Source organism: Passer montanus, unplaced genomic scaffold (genome assembly GCF_014805655.1).
Source record: "Passer montanus isolate IOZ18808 unplaced genomic scaffold, ASM1480565v1 scaffold21, whole genome shotgun sequence".
Taxonomy (NCBI): domain Eukaryota; kingdom Metazoa; phylum Chordata; class Aves; order Passeriformes; family Passeridae; genus Passer; species Passer montanus.
In genome coordinates, this window is record NW_024366703.1 from 4,980,654 (window position 1) to 4,995,807 (window position 15,154).

A 15,154-nucleotide genomic window follows, 5' to 3' on the forward strand; every position below is an offset into this window, starting at 1 on the left:
AGGCTCCATTGCAGGGAAGATGGGATTTACAGGCAGCCCATTTGTCAACACAAATGGCACAGGCTTCCAACAGACTGCACAGCCAGGCAGGCACTTCCTGACTTCAGCCTGCTCCTTCTCCTGATAGCAATTATACAACTACTTTTGAAAAAACCCAAACAAACAAGCAGAAGCTCAATGGAAAGTATTTCAATCCACTTCTTCCATTCTAATACTCAGCACACGGAAGATTTGAAAAGCAGAATTTGCGTTACCAGAAAATTTCAACATCAATATTCTTCTAAGAACCCTTTTTCTAAAAATTCCATGAAAAAAAAAAGATAGAAAAGAAAACTTACAGTGAAATGACTGGCTTAGATGTACACAAAAGCACATTTAAAGAACACTAAATGTGCAGCATCAAAGCCAAAGTGTTAGAAAGCAGCATGAACTCAAATACTGAAAAACAACATCAAAAGACAGACTGAAGCTGTGAATGAAGGTTCCAAAGACAGCCTTAATTCTAACAGTTTCTCAGTTTGGTGTGTTTGACTTTCAGCTTCACTCACACTGTTTGAAATCAGTTTTCTTTTTTGTGATAGCTTCTGGATTTCAAAAGACATTAAAAATACAGGGATTCTGTCATGTGGAACATGAAATATCTGGTTAATCAACAGCTTTAAGCATCTGTGATTCAATACCCAGATTTCTGACATATTACTGGAATAGCTGACAGCACTAATACAGTCATTTTGTATGAGGACAATATTGTAAGTGAATAGTCATTTCGCTAGCAGGTTTTCAGATATTTACTGATGGCAGAGGAGTCACAAAGCTTGGCTTTCACATCCAACTTGAAAAGATTCATGGACATAATTTTTTCACGGATTCATAACTGCTTCACCTTCCTCCTCCTCTCCCCTAATCACCAGTTGGCCCCAGTTAGTTTCCAGCCTCCAAGTATCTCTTTCAAAGTTTGTTTCTTTCAAATCGCGTTGCTACTACTAATCAGCTCCCTACTGACACCAACCTCTCTCCTGCTGATCAGCTTGCTCCATTCCACTTGATCCAGTGCTAGAAGGTCAGTCTCTTTTTGATTTCTTCTGGCCCAGCATTTGTCTCTCTTGTACAAGCCAGTCAGTTATCTCCTCTATTCCATCATGGTGCCTCTGAAGGGGAGACAAACTGGAGCATTTGGCAGAGAAGATAAGAACCAAGGCCTCCTGTTTTCAATCCTAATCCTAGCTGAGAGCAGCTGAAGTGAATCATTTATAGGGCTGGTCCTTTACAGCCCTTATGGCTTGCAGCAGCAGCTGAGTGAGTGTGAGTGTGGCCCCAGCTGGGGCATACACAAAGTAAGAAGGGAGACATTTCACAGTAATATATTCTGATATTTTTAGTGGCTAAATTATCTGTACTGAACCACTTACTTGATAGAAACAGCAAGAGATGCCCTTTTCTTATTATAGCCATACTGCTCAAAGTTTTCAAATAATGGGCCTTGAAGACAGAACTATTACAAAATCACTGGAAGGTATTGTGGACAGACATTTTTTCATCAAGCCTCGTTATTGAAAACATTGCAGCTGCTTTGGCTGAACTCTAAAATCGTCCATCTGAGGGCAGTAATTGCTGAGGGCATAAATCAAGCTAAATGCTTTACTTTCAGCTATGTTCTAATTAGTGGAGAACAAGGTCTTGCAATGGAAAGAATCAGGGAATAAGTGACTGTAACTGCTTACAGCTCACTAACAAATGGGCTAACAAAAGTAGTGTGAGAAGAATATGAATAATGTGTTTTACTGTGTTCTCTTCTCCCAGAAATTCCCCCTAGTCCCAAAATACACTCTTCCTGCTGCTTTCCTCAGGTGTTATTGAGTACCTGGGAAACAAATCTAGGAATGAATGAAAACACTGACTGTGCTGGAGAATCTTGCCTGGCTGTGTGCTGCAGGTTAAGGCAAACAGCTGGAGCAGTGATGGGCTGATGGGAACAGTCAGTCATTTTGTTGTTCAGACTGCAAGGCACTACACAATTCAAACAGATCAAAATGTAAAGAGACAGCAGTACCTACGGGGTATGCAGACACCATGTTTACAAAGAACCCCTTACCTCACAGGCATGGCCAGCTGCACAACTTCAAGGCAGGATATTTGTTTGAGGTTGAATTGCTCTAGAGTTTGTAAATTTCAACCCTCCCTGCAGAGAAGTGAGCCCTCTTATACTGGCCTGAATTCACTGATAATTGCTTGTTTGGCTCCCTAAAAAAATCAAGTAATAGATTGGTCAGGTAAGGGAATAGGGAGTCACTTGCACCTTCACAGACCCCCTAAAAGGGACCAAAAATCCATGGCTTATAGTTAAGGTAATTTGTAGAGCAAGTTTTCTTCTCAGTTATTCAGTTGCTAATTAGAAAATATTTAACTGTGCACAGAAAAAAAACCCCAACCAGCCAACCCAAAAGCTCCTTTCCTTGTGGAGTTAACTAAGCAAGTAAAAGCTGCCTAGAGCACCAAGTTACTACTGAAATTGCTCAACTGAAGTCACCCAACCTTTAAACTCAGCCAATGAATTCTGATTGATCCAGCTGCGTTCTACAGCTTCTTTCTGAATTGGAAGATGCTGCTACAGGAACTTGAATTTATGTTCTGGCAAGGAAGCTGCTGAGCTGCCAACGTCTTCATCAGCCTGACATTTCCTTTCATAAGCAACAAAAAGTGGGTGCACAGGTGGTCTATTTTTCTTGTTTCCATGCAAAGAAGATCCTATGATAAAAAGATTACTAGCCTGCTTGTGATGACAACTTTCTTTTTCCCAAATAGTGAAATGTCAGATAATCTCTTCATTGTAAAAAGTCATTTACAGTGGAAACTGCTTCTGAATTTGTGGAGTTGAAATCAGCTTTGTAAGCCTTAACAGTGTCTGCTCAAGACCAATTTCAGATCTTCAGGCATGACAATTCCATACCTTCACACATAACCAACCTGAAGCATCTTTGTAACAGAGCATCCAAAGAGGTTTTCTCCAACTTGGGCTTCTCTGGTTGTTAACTAAGTTGTGCTGTTTCACTCATTTCAGCTAACCAGGAATTTTAGGTCAGCTGTCTAATTTTTGCCTGGATTTGGTAGCTATCTGCAGGCAGTAGACTTACTAGGCAGGTGCTTCAGAGAGATGGTGGGAGGAGGATTAGAACTGCTTCAATTCTCTTCCATTACATTTTTCTGCCTTCACTGCTTCATGTTCAAGTGGGGGCTGCCCAATTGCCTGTGTTGTCCATCAAAGGTGGCCTTGACTTTGCTTTAAGCACAGACTTTGCTTTGGTTCAGTCAGGATGAATGCTTTACAGCCCCAGTGAAGCTCCCGTGGTGGGCTAACATCTGGAGAGGGTGCTCACAGGGTAGCTGCCAGGCACATGCGTGGTGGAGGAGAACAGCTGTCTATGGCCACTGACAGCGACTGCTCTGTCACATCAGCACAGACACAATCAACAGATTCCTGGGAACAACACTTATGACCAGACATAATGTGCAAAAATGTATGCTTTATTTTTACACTCAAATTCATTATATGGGGCTGGGTAGGAATTTTTCTCATAAACAGCCTATGTGACTTCAAATTCGGTCATGAAAACTGGAATTTCTGTATGCAGAGAACAACAGTACAGCAAGAACATATTTTTATCCTGGTAGCAGCTATTCAGATTTCTGTTGACTGCATCATTCTTTCAAAATATTTTTTTTTTTCGGAAGAAATTCCTCTTGCTTAATCTTGGACAGAGAGTGAACAGTAAAATCTGTTCAACCATTTTATTATTATCAATGAATCACCAAAACTAAAACTGATTTTAAAATATGTTACTTGTGTCCATGAGGAATTTACTAGGACAATATATCTCATACTCTGGTTATTTCATTGACTTTATTTTTATAGGGAAGAAAATCAGGTAAAGTAGTAATGGTTCACTGACTATAATTGACCACACAATAAATCAAAACCAGACTTCCAAAGCATTGAAATTATCTCATTTATCTTAAGGAAAAAAAAAAGTCAAAAGCATAAAAAGCATTTTGGTCAAATTTGATGTTACAAAACATTTTTATATTTATTTCATACCATGTCTTTCCTACTCTGTAGATATACTCTATATTTTCTGAAAAAATAATATGCAAACAGATTATTGCATAACACAGCTCTTCCAAATTAGCCCAGAAATATTCACTAAATTAATTTTTAACAAAATAAGAAAAGTGTTTTAATATTTTATGTTTGAATTCCAGAGAGTTTTATCACATAAGAGATTCTGTGGAAAGCAGCACCTATTTACTTTTTTTGTAAGCCATTATGAAGATGGAATTGGCCTCTCAGACAAAATAACAGAGATGATTAAAACACAAGCTGAATAAAGGAGCTTACTGAGTGGATTCTTGCAGAGTGAGTATTTCATCTTGGCTCTGTGTGTGTGTGTGTGATATTTTGCATAATGGTCTACAGACTTCCTACAATTTTACTGTTACAGAATATACATATACAGAGTGCTGAGACACAGAGAAGTGGATTTCACATTATGTCTATGCTTATTTAGGGTCACTGTCTATGTGGAATGAGTAAAAGTAATATTAAAAGAAAACGGTTGTGAAACAGAAAATATTTCAGTATGCAAAGAAAAATACTGTATTTTAGTTTAGAGACAGTTCACGCATATACAGCATATACATAATAAAGCTCAGTGTTTTGTCTTTTTTTGTGTTAGCTAAAGAAGCAGTCATGAAACTGTTGAATATTGGCTTAAAACTTGACAACCACCTAGTGCATTCTTCTTGCTCACCTTTTAAAAATACACAATCTGAGATGGATACATTGCACTGCTGAAGTTTACAATATATATTTCAAATTTACAAAAATACAGAAAAACAAGATTTCTTGCACTCAGATACTGAGCATTAACCCTTTGAGTACTAATTCCCACCTGCAACACTGCAGAACACATTCATCTGACTTACATGTTTTTATAACATTCTAACAATTATAATTGTCATCTTTATGTACACTATTAGGAAATTTATTCCTACATATTAAAAAAAAAATGAAGGTAGAGTCTAATAAACGGCTAATAACAGGAAAATATGGACCTTAAGTATAGTGAAGATTTCTGCCACATATACACAGAGAATCGCAGACTGATGGTCTCTCAATGGAATTTTCTGTTTCCTCTCTGAAGCAATTACATAAGTCTGTGTGAAGACATCACAGCAAACTTTCTTGTGTGGCTGTACAGAATTGTGCTTTTTCTCTCATTTCTGGATCCAGTGTTCACTTTCCACTGTAGACATTTTTCTCACAGCTCTATGCTCCCATTCACTTTCTGAAATCTATTATTATTCTGCACCCTTCCTATTTGTAAAAAGCTGTTTTATTTCATATAGGGATCATTCTGATTCAGTTCTGTACTGTGAGTTGATGCTTTGTGTCCAGATGTTCATGGAAACATGAAAAAAATCTTGCCAAGGGCCTTGTTAATAGAGAATGCTACTGACCCCAGAATGCCCTATAATTCAGCAGAAATCATGAACATAAAGAACTTCTCTGAAGGTCAGATTTGCATTAAAGGATTAAGTCAATCTGAAGTTTGCTAGGGGAGGAAATGGGTTTTCAGAAAGCTAGCGGTGAAATTAATAGATGGACTCTAAGAACGTGTTTTTAGAAAATTACTGAACTTCCTTTTTCTTGACGACTCTGGACTACATTGATCATGTAACTAAATAGACAGTATCATATATACAGTATCTCTGAACTAGAATAAGCTACTTTAAGAAAATAACTGTAGTCCTCAAAGAGTTAATGATAAAACTGCTCTACCTTAACAGATGTGGAAAGGTTACCATGGAACAGCTTACAGGTTTGTTTAAAAGGCATACTTTACAAAGAAGTGTAAAACTTGTTGAGACAATTGCTATTACACCGCACAGTGCCACATACGATGAGTAGTGCATGCTCTGTAAAGACATTAGAGTGGACCCTTATCAAAGCTATCATATAACCTTATACAAAGGATTGTGCCACTTAAACTAGTGCAGAGTGATTTTTTTCCTGTAGACTTATAATGCTCTAGGTTAATATCAATAGGGTTTGTCACAGCCTTGTACCACACTTTTTTTTGTTCTTTTTTTTAAACACATGTAACACTATAAAACAGCAAATGGTATATCCTGACATATGTCATGCAAAATACAACCAATACAGCACCAAAGATGTAACAGAGACATTACCTAGCACTTCTCTCCAACAAGAAAAAGGACAGAACAGAGACTGTACATTACATGACTTTACAGGCCATATGCTACAGAAGGTTTTTAGAGGCAGTATCACTTTTGTGTATCTAAAAAGCTGCAATTTTATAAAATCCTGTTTATCATTTCTACCATAGCCACTTCTGATTAAAATTCATGGCACAGTAATAATATTTTTCTACAAAAATAAATAAGTAAAAGTTTAAGATGCTGATATGTTTATAAAAAGTGTCTGAAGTTACTACTGAAAAAAAGTGAAAACAATGAATGAAAATTATGTTTCTAAAGAAATGTCATTCTGTATAACAAAAGGATATTGCCTCTCTTATTCAATTTTCTAGACTTAATTTTCTCATTATATTTCAGAATAATTTTATAACTTTCTTTTAAAAATAATTTCACTTTAAAACTGTCACTATCCCTCTTTCTTTGACACTTACAAAGAAAATGAAAATCCGTACAATTTACTGATGAGCTACACAAACATATCACCATATTTATTTTGGAATAAAAACAAAGATAACGATGGTTTAGGGCAAAAAACACATTATGATGGCCCATGAACTACACAGTAGTTTCATTTTTCCAAGGGCCAGTTTTGATATTTCCCGTACTATCTGAGCTGTAAATCATGGCTTCGTGCATGTTTCCCTTGAGAATTCCGTTGTGATTTGTTGTACTGAATGGCAATGACTGTGTCCGTGGGTGCATCTCGAAGTGAGCTGGGTGGTGCACAGTGTCACTGTCTGGCATTTTACCACAGCTGTATATTACAGTACTTGCGTCGCTGCTTTCGGGCTGGTTGACGGTAGGGTAGGGATCACTCTTGGAGCAGCAGGCCCGTCTGTGACCCGACTGGCTCTCGTGTGTGCTGTGGGGACTGTCTGTGTGGGAGCTGTGAATGCTGCCGTCAATGCTCGAGGGGATGTGGTAGGCGTACTCCCTTTCCCCCGCAGACCTGTGCCGACTGAAGTAACGTGGCTTAGTTCTGCTTTTCAGGCATCTATGAATGTGCATGTTGGGTCTGAAGGTTCCCTCGTTGTGGACATGAATGTGAGCTTCATCATCAAGCAGCTGATCACAGTGCATTTTTGCACAGCACGGCGTCACGGGCGACAGGCAGTTAACGTGGTTCTGCACTGCTTGCAGGTTAGTGAGTTTGCAGTGGCTCGCTGCTGGGTGACTGAACACAGCTGACTTGTTGGGACATGGAGATTCCTGCAGACAAGGTGCATGAACCTGGGTGTCGCCATTGATGTTGACCTTTGGGCGCACGTTGACTTGCACAGAGTAGGTGTTTCTTTTAGATGGGCAGCAGGACCACCAGCAATGCCACACATCATCTCGCTTTGCACAGTGATGGATCAGGATGAAAAGCCCCAAGGTCACACAGAAGGCTCCATAAAGACAGCTAAATATCATATCCAAGAAATGGCCTTGAGACACTGCAAGTGCTCCAAAGGTCCAAGTGGCAGTAAACAGGAACAAAGTGAATGCTGCGGCTCGAAGCTGAGCCTTAAATGAATGCTCATTTTCCAATAAGGAAGAAGAAATCATGGGGCAGGTTGCCTGGGGAACGGACACAGGGTCTGTAATGTGACCATGTCCCATGTCAGTGCTTGGCATTCTCTGCGGATCTTCTGTCTTTTCCTTCAGCTCATACTTGCGTTCGGGATGGCGCTTCAGCTGCACGTACGTGCAGAGAAAGTAAACACAGGTCACCAGCACAATGAACGCCACCGGCCCGTAAAAAGCACCGAGGCTGGGCTCCCAGGCCATCCAGCAACTGAAAACAATAACAAGAGAGAGTCAAGAACATTTCAGAGCCCACATTAGATGTGATGGACAACTGACTGTTGTCTGACTAGTATGACACAACAGTATCTCAGAAGTTCAGCTTGTAGAGAGAGGGAGCCTGTCTTTTATATTAATTCAGCTGAGGCATCACTTTGTCATTTTTTAATAGAATAGAATATATGGTATAATTTACAGATTATTAAAACTGAAAATTTCCAAGAAATTTAGGTCAGTTTAGACTCCGGAATTGCAGTGAAGTGTAAGACCATTTATGTCAACCCTTTTTTTCTACTATTAAAAATGTCAGCACTAATACTTAGATTAAAAAGCAAATGAGGCATAGTTTATACACTCTATGTGCACAATAGAAATGTACAGATTTCAGTGGTTTGTATCAATGAACATTGATACAAATTCTTAAGCCTGAAGATTGTCCTTACAGAATTTTCTTCTTGGGAGAGAACAGACTGAGTACCAAGAGAGGATGAAAAAAGACTTCCAGCTGAACTGTACCCACTTTCTGCAGTGAGCAGACCTCAAAGATATATGCCATTTCTGAATTCTGCACTGTTTCTAGAGTTCCTAGGAGGTCATCCATGTCAATTTGAATGCCCTCAGAAAAATGTTAGTAGCATAGTAACTGTTTGTGATGTGTTAGTAGCATAGTATCATTGTAGCATGATCATGGTTTGCTAGGCTTTAAATAATATAACCATAACTGCTTTAGAGCAGCTTAAAGTAGCTCACAGGCCAGAATGAGTCTGAGAGGACTGTCTTAAGTACAAATGATCTGATCAAACAAACATGGGAGAAGAAAAGGCTAATGAAATCCTAGATGGAAACTGGCAGAACATGAGTTAGAGGGAGAAGGAATATTTTCCTCGTTTTGACTCTTCTCAGTCCTCTGCTTTGAGCCATGGTTACAGACAGAGATCTGAGCTGGCAGTATAGCCTAGTACAGCTGCTACTAGGTTCTTATATCCTAAATATTGCATGGATTTCTGGAAAGAGGAATAAGTTACTTTATCTCTTCAACTTGGACATGAAGTAATGTGCTTAAACTGCAGCAAGAAAGATCTAGATTAGATTTTTAAAAAGTTTCTTAGCTGTTAGGACAATTAGGCTAATACACTGTTGGAATGAAATGCAGTCTATCCGTTATGGGAGCATTTAAAGTACCTCAGATAAATAACTGTCAGGAATGGTTTGGATATAGCTAATTTCCCACTGGGTCAGAAAGACAGACCAGGTGATCTGTCATGATGATTCCAGCTCTAAAAGTGACACTGTGTGACACTTCATATTCATTTAGGCATGTGTGATTAGTTGCAGTTCCTCCAGTTCCAGTGAGGAAACTTCTGATATCAGATTCTTGTCGAGACAGGAATTATCTACAAGTTACTATAAAAAGGGCAGAATGACTTTTTTCTCCCCAGCTGAGAACTTCTCAGCTAAATAGAGACAGTCCCACTGGACTTTACAGCAAGAAACTGCAGAATAATGACTTTGAATTTTTAAAATCTGAATCTTAAACAGAAACATACACACATGTATTAATGAACTTAGAAACACTCCAAAGAGTATACAATTTACTGTTAGACAGGCACAAGAAAAGATCCCCTGAAAGATATTTGTGAAAACATAGGTAAATAACCACCTACATTTAATTGGGTAAGCAGAGAACACAAAGCTAAGTGAATACTTGAAATATATTTGAACCCTGAGTATTTGATGCAAAGTGGAGAGTGGAATGCTCCCAAGTGGAGCAGTCTCATGGGATGCTGTTATTTCAAGTAGAATCTCATTGTGGATCACTTACAAAATCTATTCCTTAAAAAAAAGTTCAAGTTTGTGCTTCTACATTTACTTTGCTAATACCATAAAAAATGAATAAGGCATATAACTCACTATGCTGCCATTGAGTTAGAAGCCTCTTACTCAATCTTATAACCATTCCTCATCTGTCCCTTGTTTTCTGCGCACACTGTGGCACCACATATTGATTTGCTACATTAACATGATTAAAGAAGTATAACCAGTAACTGCACCAAAATGAAAAATGTCTTATATTTATGAACATAAATAATAGAGCTTTATAATACACTGTTGATTATAAACTGGCTGTTTAATTGGATAAATTTGAATAAATATATAAATATGTGTTGGGCCCGAGGCAGAGCATAGTTAGCCATAGTATGCACTGATTTCTTATTGGAATTTAAATTTCAATTACCTATAAAAATGTCTTTAAGGAGCCAGATGCTCACATGGTTGCTCTCCTTGGTTGCCACTTCTCATGCCCAGAACATAACCAGTTTCAAATTTGTTACAATAGATGCTCAAAGCAGTAACTAAGAGTGATGTCCTCTGGAGTATTAGTGCTGCCAGAGTAGTAAAATATCCATTAGAGTGCCAGTCACTGCCATGCTGATCTGTTACACACACTGTATTTAACTTTGCAGTCTAATTCACTTTCTGCTATGCTTCTATGGAAAGACTAAATGTACTTATGGATACCTCATGCTTCATGCCAAGAATTAGGAATTAATAACAATGCGATGCCTGGTGAGCTTGTGGAGGTCTACTGAACACCTCCCTAACACAAGGACATGAAAGGATTATGAGAGAATTGCCAGACATTGTGACTAGAACATTTCCAGGTGGTGAAAATCCAAAATATTTGGATTTTAATGGAAGGATGGGAGCGGAGGAAGTGGGGAAGGGATTTTTACTTGTCCTTTTCTTACATCATTATTTTTAAATTGCTCTAAGTTGCCAGAAAGATATCAAATCAAGGAAGATAATGAAATGAAAATATTTAAATAAATAATAGCTGCATTAGATATTCATTAGGTATTTTTAATATCTTTCACTTATTCAGATGTAAATGAAGAGTAATTCTGTAAATGAAAGGTGATTGTATTGCCAGTAATGGAGTCAAATTGCTGGAGGTGAAGCAGCAAGCTCCAGATTAAGACATTGCTCTTTCACAGCTAATATTTAATAAAATTTTGTAACAGCCATTATCCCAAATTCCATGCCTGTACCCTTTATGAAGTCAGGTACATTTATTTGGATAAGAAACAGAATCTGTTTTCCTAGAAAGGTTTATGATAGTAGTTTATACTTACTATGGTGCATTGCCTTCAATCCCATAATTATTGATATTGGTTGCTGCTGTAATCCCACATATAATGAATGGAACTCCACCACTAATCAGGTAAAATCTGTGGAGAGATAATAACTGATATTTTAATTGGTTTGACTTGTAGTTGAAAATACTTTAAAAATAATTGTACCTTCTTTAAGTATTTTGGGAATAAAATATTGCTGAAATATTTAAAAAGTCCCTAAAAGAAGAAAAGCAAAGAATGAAGAACTGTCACAATAAGAACTGTACTCTGTGAAGTAAAGAGCAGAAATCTTAATATTTATATGGAGCCACTTTTGACAAACACTTGATTTATAATTTCAGTAAACATAACTACTATTGAAGCAATATGAAAAACAAAACATTGTCTAATGACAGAACCTAAATCCTAAATAAAGCTATTCCCCTCACCTAGATATTTATATTTAATAGCTATTAAATATGCAAGCATTATAAATTAAAAATATTCAGGCAAAGCACCTTTATTCACATTAACATACAAATGCCACCAGGGAAATTCAGCAAAATCAGAGAAACTTTTTCATATCTTCCACATGACAAAAGAAAGGAAGCTCAGTTAGCTAAAGAGAAAAGGAAAAGTCCACTTGGTAAAATGTTTTGGTTTATTTCTTCACAGGGAAAAATCTGAAGAAATCGAAAGGATTTTGCATATACCTCATTTTTCTTCATTCTTTCAATACCCAGCATTGCAAATGCATTAAAATATGAGCACTTCCAAGGCTTCAGCAAGATCTGAGAAGTGCTAGTATTTCTGTAGAGACTTGTATTGTGAGACAGAAAGCAGTTTCACACCCCTTTAACTGGTTAAATGCCATTGGACTACTTGGATGCAGCAGCCATTTCAAAGCAGGGTCATTAGGCTGCCTTGAAGTCCCGGGGACCTCACTGAATTTGCCATCCTTCATGCCTATGTCCAGATTCAGCAAAATGAACCATCATCACCTTTTCCATTTATATAACCAAACCACAGAATTGTGCCTGGAGCACAGCACTTCCACCACCGTGGTCTCTGAGCTGGAGAGCACCAGCCCCCATTCCTGCAGCTGGAAGTGACCATGCTCAGTGGAAAAGGGAAAATGTTCCACTGCACCCAGGAGCTCAGCTGCTTCTCTGAAAACCTGACTCATCTCCTGGCTTAACCAATGCTCCTCTGTCAGCAGACAAAATGAGTTTCTTTTCAAGCCACCTTGGTGTGGAAACAGTGTGCAGGGATACAGACACTTCCCACTCTCTGCTGCTGTGTCCCTCAGGTCTAAGAGGAACCCGGAAACGTGTGGGCCACATTCTGATCACAATCTAGCCACCAGTTTTCTATAAGGTATTATAAATAAATCAGCATTGAATTCAAGCCCAGAATTAGTGTTAGAATTTCTTAACCTCTTTCCCACCTCCTTCCCAAGCAGAATTATGGGTCAGGCCTCAGAAAATTTCATGTTAGCATTTATAGTCAGTCTTTGTCCTAATGGTCTAAGCTGTAAACAGACCAGAGAAAATCATGTTTTGCACTCATCAGGAAGCCCTTCAGATTTTATAAATTCAAAGTCACTGAATATATATTTTTTCTTCAACTTGGCTTATTGTGAAGAGCTCAACAAATTCCAATGAACAAGCTGTCTTCCTACAAAATCCATTCATTCATTGCAGTTTAATGATTGTAAATATCTTTTGACTTGAGCATGTTGAATAAGCTAGCTTAATGGCTTTTTATTATTTTTAACAAAGACATTTTCAATGGCATTTTTGAAATCCAGGAAATTACTAGGGTACAGCAATGAGGCATGGAAAAGCTAATCCTAATTTATCTAAGAAATAGTAAGGAGCAGAAAAAATAGGAATACAGAATCAAGTACAGGAAGCTGCACTTCGAACTCATTTGAAGTGATTACACTACAGAATTTACCTAAAATGCAACCTATAATTTCATTTTTTGCAGTGCCACCACTTTTTACAGATTGTATACATACATATAAATCAATTCTTATCTAAAGTTTCAGACAAGCCAGTATTTGGGTGTTAGATAATCTGCTTCACAGCTCACACTTTCAGCAGGCTGCTGAACACAACAGCAGCAACAGATGTTCTGGAAGCATTTTAGCTGCAGAGTGGTGCAGAAATGTGGCAAAATCCAGCCACATTCCTGTTGTGGATCAGAACTAAGAGCAAGAAAATAGATTCTAGAAATGACATAAGGTGAAGTCAAATGTTTCAGTGTATCTGAGGTGCACTGTACTGATATCCAGCACATCACATTGCACACACATCCCCTCTGTCTCACTGGGAGGGAAAAAAAAAAGCGTATACAAATGATCTTTCATTGGTGGGTTCAGGATTCTTAAAGGGTGAAGTGTAATAAAAGCTGTCAAGTAGAAGAAAAGTCAGCAAGAGAGGAATAGGATTAAAATAGACCAAATAGAAAATATAATCAAAGATCCAGAAGTTAAATTAATTGTAAGAGCAGAAGTGCATGCTCTTGTCCATTTGTGTGAGCTCGTGAGCTTTTTTTTATATACCTTAAACAGTATATAAAAAAAGAAAAGACCATATTGTAAAATCACTAAAGAAAATACATTGATCAAGAAGTTTCATATACATATTAGTTGTGAGGAAATACACTTGAAATTAATAAATTTAGACCAGACTTTTCAAACATTACTTTTTATGCCATCATGAGTTGTTATCAATTTCTTCTTAATGTAGATGAGGTAAAGCAAATAATTCTAAAGAAAAAGCTGCAGTAGAATTGATAGGGCATAAATAAAATTGACAAAAATGAAGATAATAAATAGCTATTTTTCATACTTCTAGTAAACCTTTTATCTAAGAGAATCAAAGGGTTTTTAACATTAATTAATTTCGCCTTACAGCCCCTTGTGTGGTCAATAACAGTATTGGTCCTGTTGTACAGATAAGGAAACAAGGAGAGATTAGGCCATGCAGGAAATGAGACTCCCTAACTCCCATCCTATGCTTAGACACAAGGCACCTCTCTGTTACTGTACATGAAGGGACTGGGCAAACCAAGGCATAAAGAATTCTGTCTCCAAGCTCAAGAAACCCAACTGCCCCTCTCAGTTCAGGCAGGAGGAAGATGAATAGAATGTTATCGGAATGATCCCCTGAGCAGGGTGGTGCCTTCCCAGCACTCACTAAGCCTTGCCAATGCCTGACCTGCTCTTCCCTGTGCAGCTCTAATACCAATATTCACTGATATTTGGAATAGCACAACATGGGCTTGTTCACAGAACAGGTTTTCCAGCCCAGTTAAAGCGGCCCAAGTGTAAGGTTTGTAACTGGAGAGATGCTGGTTCTGCTTCTCATGCTGCTGCAGCCAATCTTTGGTGTCTTTCAGTCATACAAGAGGAAAAGTAAGGGGTGATGCTCCTGGCCAGTAATGCTTGTTCACAGAATAAAGGAATAATAAAGCTGTACCAGAAGTGTGAACCTTGTAGACTGAGCAAATACATGGTTTTCAACCATCTTTGCCCCCACCCTAAGAATATTTTCTTATTAAAAAAGATCAATCTTTTTCCTGTACTGTTTGCCTACCTTTCATTTATTATTTCCTCTTATGACTATCTTAGAATTTTAAAGCTTTAAAGGTCTATGTCCTTTAGTTCAGTCAACAGCATTTGTCTTCCAATTACCTTTTCTACTTCTGAATTGATTTTCTAATTTTTCTCATTATGCCAGTGGGCTGTCTCCTCTTCAAAAGAGAACATGCAGTAACCCAGAGCCAATTTCATCTGCTTGTGTTACTCTTCTACCATTCAAGAACAAAAACAAGTGAGACTCAGGCTAGCAATACTGGAACCCTGTATGCAGCAGTAAGAAGAGCAATGTGACTGTTATGGTGAAGGCAGAAAACACAGATTGGCTGTAGTCAATGCATGCAAATCTTTAAAGACTAGGAAATCCCAG

At 38.0% G+C, this 15,154-nt stretch overlaps 1 protein-coding gene across 1 annotated transcript in view; it reads right to left on the bottom strand.

Moving 5' to 3' along the window:
• Positions 1–3,541: 3,541 nt before the first annotated feature.
• Positions 3,542–15,154, bottom strand: part of LOC120502186 (adhesion G protein-coupled receptor A3-like) — a 255,064-nt gene continuing 243,451 nt past the window's right edge. The window contains exons 18-19 of the mRNA XM_039709368.1: positions 11,196–11,291; positions 3,542–8,053 (exon numbers count right to left, since the gene is read on the bottom strand). Of these exons, the coding sequence (XP_039565302.1) occupies positions 6,832–8,053; positions 11,196–11,291 (1,318 nt within the window). The 3' untranslated portion in view covers positions 3,542–6,831. The remainder of the gene's footprint in view (positions 8,054–11,195; positions 11,292–15,154) is intronic.